At 31.0% G+C, this 18302-nt stretch overlaps 2 protein-coding genes across 5 annotated transcripts; both read right to left on the minus strand.

The window, feature by feature from the left end:
• Positions 1-1695: 1695 nt before the first annotated feature.
• LOC145063396 (uncharacterized protein At4g14100-like) lies at positions 1696-2527 on the minus strand. Its single transcript, XM_079011000.1, has 2 exons — positions 1999-2527; positions 1696-1903 (listed from the first exon to the last, which is right to left on the minus strand). Exons 1-2 carry the CDS (start codon positions 2477-2479, stop codon positions 1788-1790), a joined length of 597 nt encoding a protein of 198 aa, XP_078867126.1. The 5' UTR covers positions 2480-2527; the 3' UTR covers positions 1696-1787.
• Positions 2528-4339: 1812 nt separating this feature from the next.
• On the minus strand, positions 4340-8249 carry LOC145061835 (lipid droplet phospholipase 1-like). Of its 4 annotated transcripts, none has more exons than XR_013687318.1 (10): positions 7639-8249; positions 7118-7185; positions 6727-6797; positions 6287-6499; positions 6037-6200; positions 5218-5273; positions 5062-5114; positions 4828-4967; positions 4657-4754; positions 4340-4576 (listed from the first exon to the last, which is right to left on the minus strand). XR_013687318.1 is itself a non-coding variant. In XM_079009410.1 (10 exons), the coding sequence occupies exons 1-10, from the start codon at positions 7944-7946 to the stop codon at positions 4505-4507; spliced, it is 1200 nt and encodes a 399-aa protein (XP_078865536.1). In that variant the 5' UTR covers positions 7947-8249; the 3' UTR covers positions 4340-4504. The 4 variants fall into 4 exon arrangements, 3 of the variants coding, with proteins under 3 accessions (XP_078865536.1, XP_078865537.1, XP_078865534.1); XM_079009410.1 differs by having other exon boundaries at positions 4871-4967; XM_079009411.1 differs by having other exon boundaries at positions 4850-4967; positions 7118-7177; positions 7639-8248.
• Between the last annotated feature and the right edge of the window lie 10053 nt (positions 8250-18302).

Below are 18302 nucleotides of genomic sequence, written 5' to 3' on the forward strand. Positions count from 1 at the left end.
TTGAATCCAATGAAACAAAGGTTCATGATGATGATCCACATACACATCCAATCTCTTCTTTTCATTGATATCTTCAAGAAATTCGTTAAAATCGCAGTCATTCTGAATAGCATGTAATCCCTCCGACAACCTTACTTCATGTGGACAATAATACACATCTATGCATCTTCCGTTAGTAAGCTTTTCAAGAAAGGGGATGAAATCAGGGAAGTTCATCTTGTTCACAACCGTGTATGGTACAAAGGCTTTTACTCCATTAAAATACATCAATGGAGTAGGTGTGAACACCCCATTATAGTGTACATCAACGATTGTATCTGCATCTTCTTCCATTGTTGATGGTGATTGTGAGTCAAGAATTTTGAGGGATTATCGGTTGAGTGAATGGAGGAATGGCTGATTAAATGAGCCTTAATTGTCGTTTCAATATGGTGTAATTTAACAATATCCATGTAAGGTGACATGTGGATGTCATCTGGTTATTTCATTTCAAGAAAATAAAATAAAATTTGTATGACCGACATACCAGGTATAGACGGTTAAAAGGATTGCATAATTACAAAAACTCGGGTATAAAGGTTTAATTTACAAAAAAAATATACATAATAATAATAATAATAATAATAATAATAATAATAATAACTAAATGTGTACATTTCAAAAATAATTTATACTGTAATTTTCCCTAAAATTAATATCATTAAAAATTAATATCATTAGCTAAAAAAACATTTTCTTTGGACTTTGTAACATTTATAAGCATTACAAAACTCGAGGCATATCTTTCGCTTTTTGGTCTATAAAAGCCTGAAAGCCTGGCCTGACCCACTTGTTTACGGTTTGAAGCCCGTGCCTTGTCTGGCCCATGGGTTGGTACAGGCATATCTGCCCGAAACCTCTGGTCATTCGATTGTAGTTGAAACTTATGATAAAAAACATATATCAATAAATAATTTAATTTATTTCAATATTGTTTTGCTGATAGAAAACACTTATAATATTATAAATTTAATACTTCAACAATCCATAGAAATGCCATGGTTTGTTCATTTCATACATACTTCCTTATATAACCACACAGAAAAAACATAAGACACGTTTTATTACAACTGATTATCGGTAATAATTTTAAAATACACATCTAAAACTAATTTAATTTAGATTATGAGATTGCTAAAATCAATAATAATATCACCTATGTATTCTTTCTTCACATAATGGAGATTATGAGATTGCTAAAATCAATAATAATATCATCAATTTATTCTTTCTTCACATAATTAGAAAGAGTTTTACGAAGTCTCTAGTTTTAATTACAATATCATTTTCTTCATTTGATCAAGTTATCAATTAGAGTAAATATAAATCATCCCTAATTCCCTGTGGTTTGGATAAATTGCATATTTCCATATGATACTTTTTTTATTGTTTTCATCACTGCGAGACATAAAATTTTGGTCTCTCTTGTCCAACGATTTTACTTTAATAAAACGGTGTTTTACTGCACATCAACCCACCATGACGTTCACAATCACCCACCTCTCTCTTCCATTTGAAACAAATGTAATGTTAATTTTGCAAAAAGGAAACATGTAATACATATACGATTGTCAATAATTTAATTAGCATCATTATATTTATTTGTCTATAACTATGAGTAAATATGTAGCTTGAAATTTGTGAACACTAATAGCATAAATAAGATAAAATAATACTAAATAACCAAAACTCAACAAAAATATTTTTAAGACAACCAGAAAAGAATATATAACTCGTGCTCATGCCTCCTAAGCAAAGAAAGTTTTCCTGTTTACAGACTTCGTAAAACAATATTCGGGCGCTTGTACAATTGAATCAGGTAAAATTGCTCCAACCTCCCAAGTCATCACGTGAGATGATATCCCTACATTTTAAATCTTTCATACATTAATTCATTTCCACAACAATTCTAGTAAAAAAAATTTAATAACCATTAAAACCCTTAAATCTAATTATTACCACCAACAAAGTCCCAACGAACCGGTATCTTAGTGACCACATCTTCATAATACCAAATAAAGTCGACCTTCTCCCACAAGTCACACAAGAATCCATCTGTCACTACCCTCCCCAAATATCGCGCCCCATCAAGAAAGTCAGGACGGGGTATCCCAACACCAAAATCCACCACCGAACATTGCGCGTCCTCACCAAATGTGTAGTAAAAAGACGTGCCATTGCTCCACTCAATGTCGTATAGCACTACATCAAGTTGTTTATGGAAAATGTTAACGTTGCGACCTCTGGGCCAGTCATACCAAAGGTCGCTCAGCTGGAGGTGGGTTGAGGTTAGGTTCATATACAGAAGTGCGTGGAATTGTTCGGGCCATGGGGTGGGTGTGGGTGCGGGTGTGGTTAGCTTTCGGCTAAGTGTTACATGATTTGGAAGTTGGAGAAGGAAAAGGATGAGTAGTGAAGTGGCGTGGAAGGATTGCTTCATGTTTCTTTGTTTGTGGGTATGTTTTGTTTGGTACTAGTGGTGGTGGGTATATGAGATAAAGTTTTTATGGGTTAATTGAGCACCACACAATTCTTTTAAGTTTTATCACTTCTTATCGAGCTTCCATGCTCTTCTTCGTTATAGATAAAAGTAATAGCATCAATTCATTGTATTTGTTTTATTTAAATGGAATATGTAGTATAAATCAATAGATTATATTTTAACAAATTGTTCTATTTGAATTAGAAATCAACAATATAAACTTAGAAATATATTCTAAAATTCTTTAAAAATATTCAAATTTTAACGACTTATGGCATAAAATTAGGGTGGTCAGAATAGTATCAAGGTCGATACAAATCGAGAGCTATGATGTATATATTAATATGGTTAGTGTATTCAAGAGCCATAATTTACTATTTTCTTATTTCTTTTAGGGTGGATGGAGTTAAAGCATTTTTGGAACGGGCTAACTAGTATCACCGACAACACTATCCCAAGGCTAGGCGGTATAGCCAAAAAAGGTGTTTCATCTGGTAAATTAGGTTGTGTTTGGGGTGCCACAACTTGCTGATAAACTAGCTTATTTTTCAAGCGTTTTTATGTTGTCGTGTTTGGCAAACCAAAAAGTAGCTTATAAGCTACTTTTTGAAAAGCTATTTAGACTAGCTTTTTAAAAACTTTTTTAAAATTTTCCAAATATACACCTTAATTAATTATAGAAACAAATACTCTTAAATGTCCTTTTATGTAATTTTATATATTTCAGCTAGTTTTATCAAACGTCATTTTTTATTAGTTAATTTTTTAACTATCAACTAGCTTTTTAGCTAGTACCCAAACATAGCCTTAATCATTCCACCATTTCTAGTTCAAGCTTTGGTTAGCCGTAAGTCAGCCATAATAACTTGTATTAAAACAGTTTTGCATTTTTTTAATTAGTATGAAAATTCATTTTATATGTTTCTAATATTTTGCTAATTACTTTTGTATTATTTTAATTACTATGTATTTATTTTAAAATTAAAAATTGTGTGGACTTGAATATGGATTTTCATGGGTTATGTTTAAAATAGGTTGGAATACGTGAAGAGATTATTGCATGATAACTTCATCAAATTATATACATTTAGAGGCCAACTATTTTGAAACAAAAAGATGTGCGAGAACTTAACAATCAATTTCCAAAAAAAAAAATCTCAAAACACCTCCATAGGCACATAGACTCCTCGTTTACACCAATCGCAAGTCGAAAATCACCAAAAAATCCGTAAAAAAAAGACCTTTTTTTGTTCAAAATATGCTTGTACACATATTTTGCATTTGTTTTCAAAATATTTCAAAACAAACACCACCACAAGACCCTAAAGTCCGCGTCTAATAGAATTACAATTTGAAAACGTTATAAAAACACACAAAAAAAACCGAAACTATAAATGTGCCCATATTCACATTTCAAACAAAAAAAAAAAGTTCATTTTTCAAGTTACGAAGGCTTACAAGTAACAACGAGAGTCTAATAATGTTGGTGTTTGTTTCAAAAAATATTGATCAGGTTAGGAGTTTTCGGGTTCTCACATGTTTCTCAAAAAGAACTTTTCTCTATACATTTAATCCTTGCATTTTGAAAAAACTAATCATATACAAGTTTTTTCCAAGAGTTGCATGACATTGTTTCAATACAACAAAATTAAGTATAACGCGATAAATATATATTGCTATTTCTTGCCTTTGGCCCTTTTTATATCGATTTTGTATTTCACTTTTATTTGATTTTAGTATTAAACTTTATTTCAAACATGAGATCTTTGTAATTCATGATTTACAATTCAACAACACTTGCAAATAAAAGTCATGGTCTTAGGAAGTGTGTTTAATACTTTTTAATTAGACCATTCACTTTCTACCAAACAGCCCCTTAGTCTAGTTATATAAGTAATTACAAAATCTATCGTTAAACAACTCTACACAAAAAGACATAAATGCCCTTTTTAAAATAGTACTAAAAAGGATATAAACCGTATGCTAAAGAACAAAATTATCAATCATATGAAGAACCACATCTGCGCCATCTGAATTTAACCAGTAGCTTTTCACCTGATTTAACCACCACCATGTCACATTCAAAGGGCGTTTACGTCTTTTTACAAAAATATAGCTTTAGAGTTAGAACTTGCCTGAATAGTACTATGTGCAATATATCGTTGTGTGCTTTTATGGAAGCTAACATCAACACGTTCCCAAGGTACTTGAGTAAGACCTCGAAGCATCTCCTCTGAATAAACAAGATAAATGAATATGAGTTGCAAAAAAATGTGTTAAGGTCAAAAGGGTAAAATGGACATTACAATTTAAAAGGGTAAAGTGGACCTTCTAAAGTTTGAGGTGCACCTACAGAAGATGTCCCCTCATTCTTGATGATGTCATCAGATTCAGGCTGAACATAAACAATGTGTGGATACTTCTTATCCTTTACAAGAAGGTTCGGCTACAAAAGATGAGAGGGGCGTTTACGTCATTAGCACAGACGATAAATCAAAGTAAAAAAAAAATTAAAAAATTAAAAAATTAAATTAAATTACCTTTGGAAGTTCATGTTGACGACGAATTGATGATGTGTTCCAACCAACCACATCTTTATTAATCAACAAAAGGAAAACATATAAAAGAAAACAATTAAAAGGAAATATTAATTTATATTAATTTTTTTTTAAAAAGAAAGTTAAAAAAAAGGATACGATCATAGTTGGCATTAGCATAAGCCACACGTCTCTTGAAAGATCTTAAAGCCGACCTACCACATTACATTTAACAAAAATAATATATAAAAAAAAAAAAAAGTTTCTAAAGAAAATGGAGAACACCAAGATTCTTGAGAAGGGCATTTACGTCTTTTGCACATAGGAGAGATCGAGAGAGGGTCCTAGTTCCACCTTCTTGGTTAGGATATAAATTGCAATTTCTATTTTCTACCCTATCCAATGTGGGACACAGAACCCGCTCTTGATCTCGATCTTTTGTCTGTGCAAAAGACATAAATGCCCTCCTTAAGATGTGATGAGAAGAAAATTTGATAAGGGCATTCAAGTCTTTTTCACAGACAAAAGATCAGAAGTGACTGTCCCACCTTCTTGGGTAAGACAAACGATGCAATATTTGTCCTACCCAAGAAAATGGGACAAGAGACTCGCATTTAGTCTCTTGTATGTGCAAAAAGACGAAAATGCCCTCCTTAGGATATGACAAGAAGAAAATAGGGCATTCAAGTCTTTTGCACAGACAAAAGATCTTGGGTAGGACATAGGCCGCAATATATGTCCTACCAAAGAAAGTGGGACAAGAGACTGGCACTTAGTCTCTTGTATGTGCCAAAAGACGAAAATGCCCTCTTTAGGATATGACGAGAAGAAAATAGGGCATTCAAGTCTTTTGCACAGACAAAATATCTTCTTGGGTAGGACACAGGCCGCAATATATGTCCTACCCAAGAAAGTGGGACAAGAGACTCAACTCAGTCTCTTTATGTGCAAAAAGACGAAAATGCCCTCAGTACTAACATGAACTTAATGTCTTCAGAGTCATAAACCATTCGAAGAAGAAGGGGCTGTCCCTCAACATCATTGTCTGTAAGAAAAAGATGCTTCCCTGATCTCCCAACTAACCAATGAGCTGTTTGTGGGGCCCTTCTTTCAAGAAATGGAAGACCACAAAGAATCGGAAGCTGTTCATACACAGACAACATAATGAAATAGAAATATTTATTTTAAAAAAAATTAATAAAAAATATAGCAGAAATGGCTGAATTACCTGTCTGTGTCCTCTAGAACCAAGATGTGGAGTTGCAACTGTAATGAAGTTGATTGGTTGCAAAGTAGCAATTTTAGCTTCAAAATTTTGTTTTTGTTGTGAATTTTTTTCATAAAGAATTCCAATTGCATATCTGGCAACTAAACCACCTAATGAATGTGATACAAATGAGATCTTGGACACCTCAGGCCACCTTTTGGCAACTTCTATTACCTATTAGTATAAAAAGAAACTAATCAGATTATTTATATAAAATTAATTTCATACAAATCTATAAATTATATCTAGTTTTTGTTTGTTGTGTACAACAGTACAAGACATGACATGACAGATTGTACTGAGTTTGAAGTGCATTGGACTGGGATTGAGACTGATGTTAAAGGGATAAAAGATAGCAACTTTTTGGAGAGAGAGAGAGAGAGAGAGAGAGAGAGAGATACCTCTTCAGCTAATCTTTCACCCATTCGGTCAACACCATCAAAAGTCAAGGTGGAACAATTGCATTCACTGCCTGCTTGGGAAGTATTTATGAATGATTACAAAATATTATAAAGATTACAACTTTTTTTACATAGAATGGAAAGTGAAAGTTGTCGTGTGAGCAGTTAATTAGAAAGATGGGCTAAAAGATATATTTATGAACTTTTTTCCACATTGAATGTAAATGATGATTACAAAATACTAGCAAGATAAGGACAAAAAAGTATAGGATTGATACTGTTATAAAAGTTGGAAAGAATGAAAAAATTGGGAATAAAGGAAAGTTTCTGAATGAAAAGCAATCAAACAAGAATTGTGAAAGATGGAGATGGATGAAAGAGATACACTCACAGTGAACAATTACTTTATCAGGAAGCCTATCGAGAAATTGCTGAGCAGCATATCTCCAATCTGCAGCACTGAACACATCGTACAACTAAGTAAATATCCTCCACATTTCAACATTAAGTTCTTTATGAATAAATGATGCTTAAAAATTTCTAAAAAAATGGTAGCATGCGGTTTTTCTTATGGTAAAAACTAGCATATCCTCCTATTTGTTCCCCTCTTGTTTAATCGCATTTGCATCCCCACTAGATTATGTCTCAAAAGGAATCTAACATTAAGAAATGAAGCAAACAGAGATGGAGCAAATGAATAATATGAGGGTTTAGTTATGCTGACAAGTAGAAGAAATGAGCCCGCTTTGATGTTCAAATGAAGTTTGATTAGGGGTTTGGGACTTGAGAATGGTGGTTCATCTTTAAATCACGGATTTCAGAAACTGGACAATTAGGGTTCTAGTACCAAACCTGATAATGGCTTTTTCAGATGATAGAAGCAAAAAATAAAAGAAATAGCGATGAAATTACCTGCCAATGATCCCATTAACCATGATTACAAGGTGATCAGGTGGAACCATGGCTCCGGCAGACACCGCTTCAAAAATATCTTCACCGCTAACGACATTATTATCGGACTCAATCACTTCCACTTTATGGTTCTTCTTCCTCGACTGAACAAAACAACACCTTCCCCCCAATTTCCGAACAAATTCCATTTCCTCACCTCCGGAATTACCCCGAAGAGACAAAAACCTCGGCGAACCGGATCGAAACCCTAGGGTAAATAAATCGAAATTTAGGGGCGAGAAACGGGGTTTTGAAGCGACACCAAACATGCGTATGGAATCGATCACTTAAAATCATGGGAAAAAGTTGATTGGGTGAGTAAAGCGAATCAGATTTGGAAAAGTAAGTTAGGGTTAAATGAAGGGGGCAAAGTAGTTTCATGAGCGTAAGATAACGACGGCTGCGGTGGTTTGATGAGAGAGGTGGGGCTTCTGCTGTAACAAACGGTCGAACGGGAAGAAACTGTCGTCGTCCGTACCCGCCGACGACATCAATTCCGTTTCAATTTCAACCATGTGCGTAAGGGAGTTTTAGCACATGGCTAATCTAATAACCTGATTAAGCTCTCCACAATAGGCCACTTTTTTTATATAGATTATAAAGGTTAAATTGGAAGAAGGGAAGGAAGAATAATAATCTTGTGATTTGGGTTAGTTTGTTTCGAGCTTAAAATTTTTCTTTTTTAGAAAATTGCAAAATTAACTAAATACATTAATTATTTTACAAATTTAGCCAAAAATAAAAATAAAAATTACAAAATTAACCACAAAAATCGCAGATGGAAAAGACCCATCTGCGATTTGGCCCCTTCCATCTGCGAATGTACAAGTTGTGCTTTAGGCGCTTGTACATTCGCAGATGGAATAGTCCATCTGCGATTTCATGTCCCCATCTACGATTTTACTGAAAGAAAACTATAAAAACGTTTTTTTTCTTCATTTTTCACTCTTCAAAATATAGAAACTCTATCTATCGGCGATTCCCCGTGATTCGCTGTGATGATTTATTGAAGAAAATGGACGATTTTTTCAACAATCCATAAAATATGGTTAAACTAGGCGAACCCTCGCGCATTGCGCGAGAATATAATTATATAGTTAAAATAATAACTTTAACAAATTATTATTTAATATTTCTGCTTTGAAACAAAATGTTAGTAGTAAAGCAAACATATAGTTAACATATTAGTTTTATTAAACATTATAGTTTAATTTTTAAGTCATTGTGATATTATTTGATAATTTTATAATCCATTTAAAATTGTATAAATTATATATCAAATGAATGATAATATAACGGGTAACAAAACATATGAACATAAAGATGAATTGCAACTTTTAGTAACATAAAAATAGAAAAACATCTATTATAACATTTATATTAAAAAAGATATATATACAACGAATAATAAAAAATATGAAAAATAAACACTATAATTTTTAATAACATAAAAACACTAAAACATCTATTATAACATTTATATATACTCTACATATTTCATTCACAGATCTCTTCAAATAAATTAGTGTTTTTAATGAGCAAAACTTTACAATCTTATAAAAGAAAGGGAAATAAAAAGTTATTAGTGATTACTAATTAACAATCATAAGTTAAAAACTCTTGAGTTGTAAAAAATAAATATACATAAATTAGAAAACTTGAGTTGTACTGTGAGTTCAAATAAATACGGTATTTGGAAATGTATTATTATTATTATTATTATTATTATTATTATTATTATATTCTTCTAAATAATTGGTTTTGATGCATCATTTTAATCCCTTCAATTATTAAACATAAAGATATTTAATTATAAATTTATAACATACATAGGTGCATATACATGTTAAACAAATCACACACACACACACACACACACACACACACACATATATATATATATATATATATATATATATATATATATATATCCGTAAATGTCATATGTAATTTTTGTCGTAGTAATATAGATAAATTACTTTCATATGAAGAACATATCATGATAAGTCTGTCATAATTACATATCAAATGTTCAAAATTATGTTATATTTTAAATATGATTTTAACACTTTTTATGTTTTAAATAACATTTATTTAGTGTATGTCTTTATTATATTTTAAATATGTTGTGTAGGATAACCCAATAAAAAAATAATAGAAAATAAAAATAATCAAAATACAAAAACTACAATCATATAAAGAAGAGCATTGAGTGGTTGAATATATAAATAAAGATGTAACATAAACATACATTTAAATCAAAAGAAAATACTAACATTCGTCAGCTTTGCTCAAACAAAAAAACCTATATCCATTTTATGAATCTTCTTTCTTCATTTAACATCATTCAACCATAGAAACTTGATGACAATTCTTCACTAACCTACAATCAAACTATTTTTCTTGAAAAAGAAGAAGAAGAAAGATATTCCAAGCAAAACATTGATGTTTGGAGAGTCACATTCAAGATTGAGTAATACACACAAATCACATATAAAGAATAAATGAGAACCTGAATATAAAGAAAGAATAGAAAAACTTCATTTGTTTTGGTTGAAAGAAAAAAAAATCATATTACAATTATCATCGATGCGGCATAACTCATTTCTTCAAATCATAATATTTGCATCGTGAATGCTTCAACTATATGAAAACTTTTGAATCACAATATCTTCAAATCCTTCTTACATGTAAGATTTTATATAACACATAAGACACAAAAGATTGACCTTTTTATAGTAAATTTTTCACTAAATGCTAACTAAACATAATATAAGTTATAAAACTTTTGAATGTTAAATCATAATTAAGAAAACTTTTGAGTTGCATTAGTTAAAAAAGGGGATTTCAAATGAATGTGGTTTGAGAAAGTTAAAAAATGGGGTTTCAAATGCATAAGATTCAAGAAAAAATGCTAGTTTTATAAGTATGTATGATTTTAACACTTTTTATGTTTTAAATAACATTTATTTAGTGTATGTCTTTATTATATAAAGAAAGAATAGAAAAGCTTCATTTGTTTTGGTTGAAAGAAAAAAAAAATCATATTACAATTATCATCGATGCGACATAACCCATTTCTTCAAATCATAATATTTGCATCGTGAATGCTTCAACTATATGAAAACTTTTGAATCACAATATCTTCAAATCCTTCTTACATGTAAGATTTTATATAACACATAAGACACAAAAGATTGACCTTTTTATAGTAAATTTTTCACTAAATGCTAACTAAACATAATATAAGTTATAAAACTTTTGAATGTTAAATCATAATTAAGAAAACTTTTGAGTTGCATTAGTTAAAAAAGGGAGTTTCAAATGAATGTGGTTTGAGAAAGTTAAAAAATGGGGTTTCAAATGCATAAGATTCAAGAAAAAAATGCTAGTTTTATAAGTATGTATGATTTTAACACTTTTTATGTTTTAAATAACATTTATTTAGTGTATGTCTTTATTATATTATTATTTATTGTAATAGTTAGTGTAAAAAAATGAAATTATATTTATTGTGATTGAGTATTTTTGTTGTACTTGATAGTTTTAATATTATTTATTAGTAAACTTGAAATTTAAATGATATTTTGTTAGTGGTTGTATAAATGTACAAGTATAGACTGCATATAATATGCATTGGCTAGTTGTACATTTAGTAAAATGGTTAGAATATGTTAATTTTTTTAAGTTCTTAGTTAAATAAATTGTTATCATAATGTTTACAAAATGTTTGGTTGGTGGTTTAAGTTGATAAATTGATATAGTTGTTGTATGTATAACTTGAAAAACTATATATACTTATCGTATAAGTGGTTTTATAACTTGAAAATTTGTATCGTATAAGTGGTTATTTAAGTTCTTAGTTAGAATATGTTATAAAAGTTCTTAGTTAAAATATGTTATTTGTTGTTTGTATAGTTGTTGTATGTATAACTTAAAAAATTATATATAATTATCGTATAAATGGTTTTATAACTTAAAAATGGTTAAAAGAATGTTTACAATATGTTTCCAATATTCGTTTGTATATTTGTCATATAACTTTAAAATTTCTATATATTTGTTGTTTAAGTTGAGAAATTGTTATAGTATGGTTATAATATGTTATTTTATATAATTGTTGTTTGTATATTTGTCGTATATCTTGGAAAGTTGTTTATATAGTTGTCGTTTATATAGTATGTTACTGTTTTTTAGCGTAAATATATAATATAAATTATTGATTAAATGTTAGTATTTGCATAGTTATTATTGTTTATGTTTGTAATTTGAATGTTGGATTATTATTGCATTTAATAATATTTTAAAATAAAATAGTTGTTTTGTTTTTTGTGCAACATGATTATAATAATTTCAATGTTAAAACTATTGTCAACTTAAAAGGATCGGCGTGTAATATATGGGAAATATTTTATATGTTAGATGGTGCCAGACGTGATATTTTTAGAGATACGGTATTTGGTTTCTTGTTGGACGTTCCTCGTTTACAAGGGGACGGATTGTTGTTCCACAAGATGTCTCTTCATCAGATACGGTCGGACGTTGTTTTATCTCCAGATGGGATAAAACCGTTATATTTTAGAGTGGGTGATACGAAAATGGTATATGGCCCGGAAGAGTTTTGTTTGTTAACTGGGTTGAATTTTGGGGAGTATCCAAAAAATATCGGGGAAAAAGTGTTAGAAAAAATAGTTAGTAGTAAAAAAAGATGTTTATTGCGTGAACGACTATTTCCGAACTATACAAATAGTTCGGTGAAAATTGGTGACCTGAAAAGTTTTATTTTAAATCAACCATTCTTAGAAGTTGCTGACGCTGATGTAGTTAGAGTGTGACATCCCCATTTTCACGGCCCGAAAAGACCGATTTTGTTTATGCTTTATGAAAATCAGAGTACCTCTTTTAATAAAAATGTTGCGGAATTTGTTCCCAGTAAACATGATAAATACGTTATCAAAGCATTTCCGAAGAAAATATTTTTATTCATTTTAAAACATTTGGGATGTCATCGTCAATACAGAAACATAAGCATAAACAGAACTTACATTCATTATCACTAGTGATTTACATATCCTTAATCTCTCAGTTTATTGTGACATCGTAACAACACCTGTGATATAAATAAACTGAGTGGGTCAGGTTGGAAAACCTGGTGAGTACATAGGGTTTTCAACCCACAATAATATAATTATTATGTTTAAACAATCAAACAATCAACCCAATTACCCATCCCCATTATCTTCCTTACTCTTAAGAGTTTACCCTAAGAGTCATCTATCCTACATTCGTTCATTTTGAAGTCCTTTACTTCCAGGGTTATAGGACTCGCACTAAGTCCATAACTGCCAATGCTCGTTCGTAAAGCACTAATTCCATAGCTGCTAAAGTTCATTCATCGGGTACTAAATCCATAGCTACCGGTGTTTATCTAATAGGTACTAAGTCCATAGCTACCAATTCCTAACAGGTACTAACTCCATAGCTACCAGTGTTTGTCCAATAGGCACTAAGTCCATAGCTGCCGATGTTATTTATTAGGCACTAAGTCTATAGCTGCCAATGTTTACTCACATCATCTTTTATCTCTCATCATTCATCTACCCATGTCATACCCAACATATTTGTATATATAAAATACGTATACAGTTTAAATCATTTAAAACATGTATAAAAACGTTCATCCAGCATAGACAACAAGTATTCAGATAATATGCATACATAGCACGTAGTTTATATAAAATACTTCATATCTACGTGTAAGATGAAAGTAACTATGCACTCACCTGAGAAGGTGGTGACTCGGTACTCGGACAACGCTTCGTTTACTTTAAAATAATTTCTTTCGACGAAACCTACTATTATTACCACTAGATTTTAGTCTAATATTTACCGTGACTAATTATTAGTCTTATTATTATTATTATTATTATTATTATTATTATTATTATTATTATTATTATATAAACGTTTAAATAATACTTTCCAACCACTATGTACAGACAGGGGCAGACATAAAACACTGGAGGGCAGGGACCATTTTGGCGTATAGCACTTCTGAAATCCAACAACCCTATGCGGCCCTTTAAACTAGATACCCCGTACCACAAGTAGTTAAAAAGATATTATAACGACACTTATATAAGTCATAATAATAGCTCAAATATTTATTATAAATTTATAATAACAATACTAATTTTAAATATAAACTATATTTAAAATAGGATAAGCATAACTTACTTACAAGGTGATTTTAGCTAGGAGTCGGGCTCTGCAGGGGCAGAACATCGTCGCTAAATCTTTACCTTACTATACTAAAAACTACAGAAAGAGAAGTCGAATCACGAGGGACCGAAATGCTCGGGGGATAAGGAGAGAAAGACTCTTGAATCAAGAGAATGGTGCAAGAAATATGAGAGCCTAAGGCTCTTATTTATACTAATTAAATTTTCAAAAACTACCCTCCATAATTACTTAATGACCTTTTAGTTATATAAACAACTAAACACCCCTTTATAATATTATTTTAAATAGATTTAACGATATTTGTACTAAACTAATGTCGGAAGAACTCAACATTAGTCTTATAATGACCGCATCGTCGATACCTTTCTAATGATATATACATATGTATATATATATGTATACGTATATATGATTTATACTTTATTTTAATACGTAAATATGCTATTATAATTTGTAATTCATTCATACGAACTCTGTTTTTGACGTTATTTATATCCACGCGTAGGTGGAGACGTACTTTACAACTTTTGTTTAGACTCCGTCGGCAAATTTTGACTTTATTTTTAAAGTTATATTTTTAACAGGCCGGGACAGGATTTGTCCGTTAAAATCTTATAACTTCTTCATCTGATGTCCATTTTCGTCTGTCTTTTTATTTTTACGCTACTAATAACGAGATCTTCGATTCTCGTTTAGGTTGTGTCGGCTAAAACCCGCTCGATCTAATACTCGAACTTCGGGTTGTACACTGCTATGCTGAAACTTCGAAAAATCATAACTTCCTCATACGAAGTCAGATTTGGGCGTTCTTTTTATGGACGTTCTCAGGTTAACATATTCTACGACTTTCATTTAGATTACTAAGGCTAAAATTCGATATATCATAAATTCACTATTTACGTCTTCGCGGTGTCGTGCCGGTTTTGTCGTAAAACTTTGACGGGCCATAATGTCTTCGTTATAACTCGGATTTCGGCGTTCTTTATATGTACGGAAACCTTGAGACATATTCTACAGCTTGGTTAAGACTATTTATTCTAAATAATATTTTGCCAAAAAGTCGTTTTCGACACTTATTGCCTCTAAATTGACTAGCCCGGATCTACGGGCGTTACATAGAGTATGTTTGATATATATATTTTGTGTGAAAGTTTCTTGGAAAAAGAAATAAATGATCGGGTGCTGCAAGATTGGTTTTTTTATTGAGAATTTGGATGTCTGGAACAAGTATTTTTTTTCTTTACTTTGAAAGTTTCATATTATTAATGTTAATTTATATTATAACTCATATTTATTTGTTTTGTTAGTTTTGCTTGGGGTAGCTACTTAAGAGATTTTACCTATGAAGACCTTGAGGATACGTGGAACAAAATAAATAAATATTTATCACTGTCTGAGCGTCGTCAAACTTTAAAATACTCCGTATCGGGATTTACGACTCCATTTAGGGTATAAAAAATTATTTATATTTAAATGATTTTATTGTTATGTTAGTTATTTTAATTTTAACTTTTATTACTATAATTGTAAAAATTGTAGATATAGATATATGAGATGCTTCCGGCTGTTCGTGCATGTGGATTTGTTTTGAGAAAAAATAGAGACATGCCTCGGATGAAACGATGGAGTGACACAAAAAAATTGAAATGGGTTGATGCGAACAAGATTTTTTCAAAGACACAGGTTTATAATTTTTTTTTAATTTTTAATAAAATTCATTATTATACTTTTATATGCATTTTTAATATGTTCAATGTTTTAGGAGGGACAACCACCAAGAAATAGAATGTCACCGAGTGATGATGAGATGACATCTTGTTATTATATATCATTTCAAAAGTATGTATATGGTGAACGAAAATCAGTTCCATCCCCAATACGGGACCATTTTAGGAGACAAGACGAATCTTCGTCTAGTATGTCGTCTAGTGGTCGCTCTCACGATAGAGGTGGGCGTAGTGGGAAACCCAACTTAGAGGAGGTGTTGAAACGACTACATGCACTGGAGCAACATGTGTTTATGAACCGGGAACCTACATAGGTGTTTGTTGAAGAAGTTAATAATGAAGATCTATGGAATAACATCAGTTTTGAGGAGCCTGCAGTATTCCAAACAAATTTTGATGAATCGGTTAGTTACACGCTACATTTTTTTTAAAAAAATTTATTAACATATTTGAAAATTTCTTTTCATATTTTATATGTGAATATGTAGGTTGTAGATGATGAAGGGATGAATAAAAATATTACAAATGGAAATGTTTTTGGTGATATTGAAGACGACAAGGTTATTATATATATTACACTTACAATTTTAATAATTAAATTTTAAGGTGTTTTTCATTAATAACTATAATGTGTTGTTTTTAATGTAGGAGTTGGAGTAGAAGAATGACAATGCGGGTTGTAGTAGGAACAAATTTGATGATGTGTTTGATGTAAATGATTATAATGAAGCTAAAGAGGTTGTTATACTTACATTTATTTTAATTTTTTTTAGTAGATCGAAACATTTTTAATTAGAGATTATTGCTTATTAAATTAGGTGTCGGTGAAAGATAAAGTAATAATTACGGGAAATGTAAATTATTATGATGCTTATGGTTTTGATGGCAAAGAAGTTACACCCGATAGACCGAGGGCTCGAAATTCATCAAAGTATTTGTGCCCTCCTTATACCGAGGTATTCGTTTAATTTATAAACTTATATCGTAATAATAGAATTTTATTTTTATGTGAATTATTTGAAAGATAGAGATTTAAACATTTGAATATTGTTTTAGTTGCACACGACACTGAAGCAAAAAAGAAGACCAAAAAAGAAGGTTGATATCAAATCAACAAGTCCCGTTCCTCCTCCAGCTTTTGCTGTTGTTCACGACTTCTTCGTGTTGTGCCTGCAACCTTACGTAACAGGCGGTGAGGTTGTCATCCAGAATTATTTATTTCATTCATATGATGTCCAGCATCGTTTGTTTAATTTCGTGTTAGATAGAGTATTTTGGAGAGCCTTGTTTGGGCAAACACATGACGGATGGTTGGAGTCATCGGTTAAATAATTGTTAATTTATTATTTTAAAAGTATTTTGTTATTTAGTTAATAACAAAAGTATCATAATCCTGTGCAGCATATCACAATTTGGTATGAACTACTGATGGAGAGACGTTTTGATAGCGACCGACATACAATAATGCCTCTAAATTTTTTTGTTTGCCATGCTCTGGAGGAAGGGCACGATTGGAGGGCGTTTATGGCTGGTATTGCTATGTACCCCAACTTCATGGTTGCTTGGTGGGATGTCGATACGGTAAACTGAATTGTTTATTTTGAAAATATTTTCGTTATTGTCATTATGTTTTTGTATTCTGATATGTAAACATAATTTTACTTTATGATCTTTATACAGGTCCTATTGTCGATTCATTCATCCCCTAATCACTAGTTATTTTGGGGAACTATGATTTGCTCAATGGAAGTCCATATTTATGACAGTCTCGGTAGAGGGGCTTTTGAAAAATTCAACTTTGATGGAACCTTTACCAAATTTGAATCTCGGGTGGTGGATTATTTAGACAAGATTGACTATTGGGCCCGGAGGAACATCCCAAGGTTTCCATTAAATATACAATTCATTTTCGAAAAAAATGTTCCCCAACAAAGTAGTCATTTGGGAGATTGTGGTGTTTTTCTTTGTATGTTTATGGAACAATTAGTTTCAGGTCAACCAATATGTGAACTTATTGACCCAAGGAACACATCTTTAGAGTTTAGCCAACGGATGACAAATTTTTTTTGGGGGTCGAGTCTTGGTCCTATGTAGTTTGATTATATATTTCTATATGTAATTGAATGTTGGATTTAATGACATACTAATAACTTCAATACTTACAACATAACAATGACACCACCATTTGTTTTAAAGTAACAAGTACACTGCTCTAAACATAACAACAAATACAACAATTTATTGACGTAACAACTTCAAAACTAGCAAAACAATATTAAAAGATTACAACTTGTAAACAATAATTGCCAAAAACAACACCCAACTACAAACCAAGGCTATCTTTAACTTCTTATTTTCAAATTGAAAGTGCTTATTACAGTTAGCTATTTTAGCTATTACCATAGATGATTGGTCATTCTCTTCGTCAACCCAACTGATAAACTCGCATTTTGGTCCCTGTAAATTAAAACGTTGACAATAAGAATTGTTGCCATATAATGACGAGGTGTAAATATGAGTGAAGTTAACAACATGATACCATATATGGGTAAGCGTAAAATAATCTTCCTGGGTTTTTAGTTGTACGTCAAATATGAATTACAGTATGTCATTCACCTTTTTCATTCTATCAAATATGAATTACTTTCACAGATA

This window comes from Lactuca serriola, chromosome 7 (genome assembly GCF_051521515.1).
Source record: "Lactuca serriola cultivar US96UC23 chromosome 7, Lser_US96UC23_V15, whole genome shotgun sequence".
NCBI classification, from domain to species: Eukaryota; Viridiplantae; Streptophyta; class Magnoliopsida; order Asterales; family Asteraceae; genus Lactuca; species Lactuca serriola.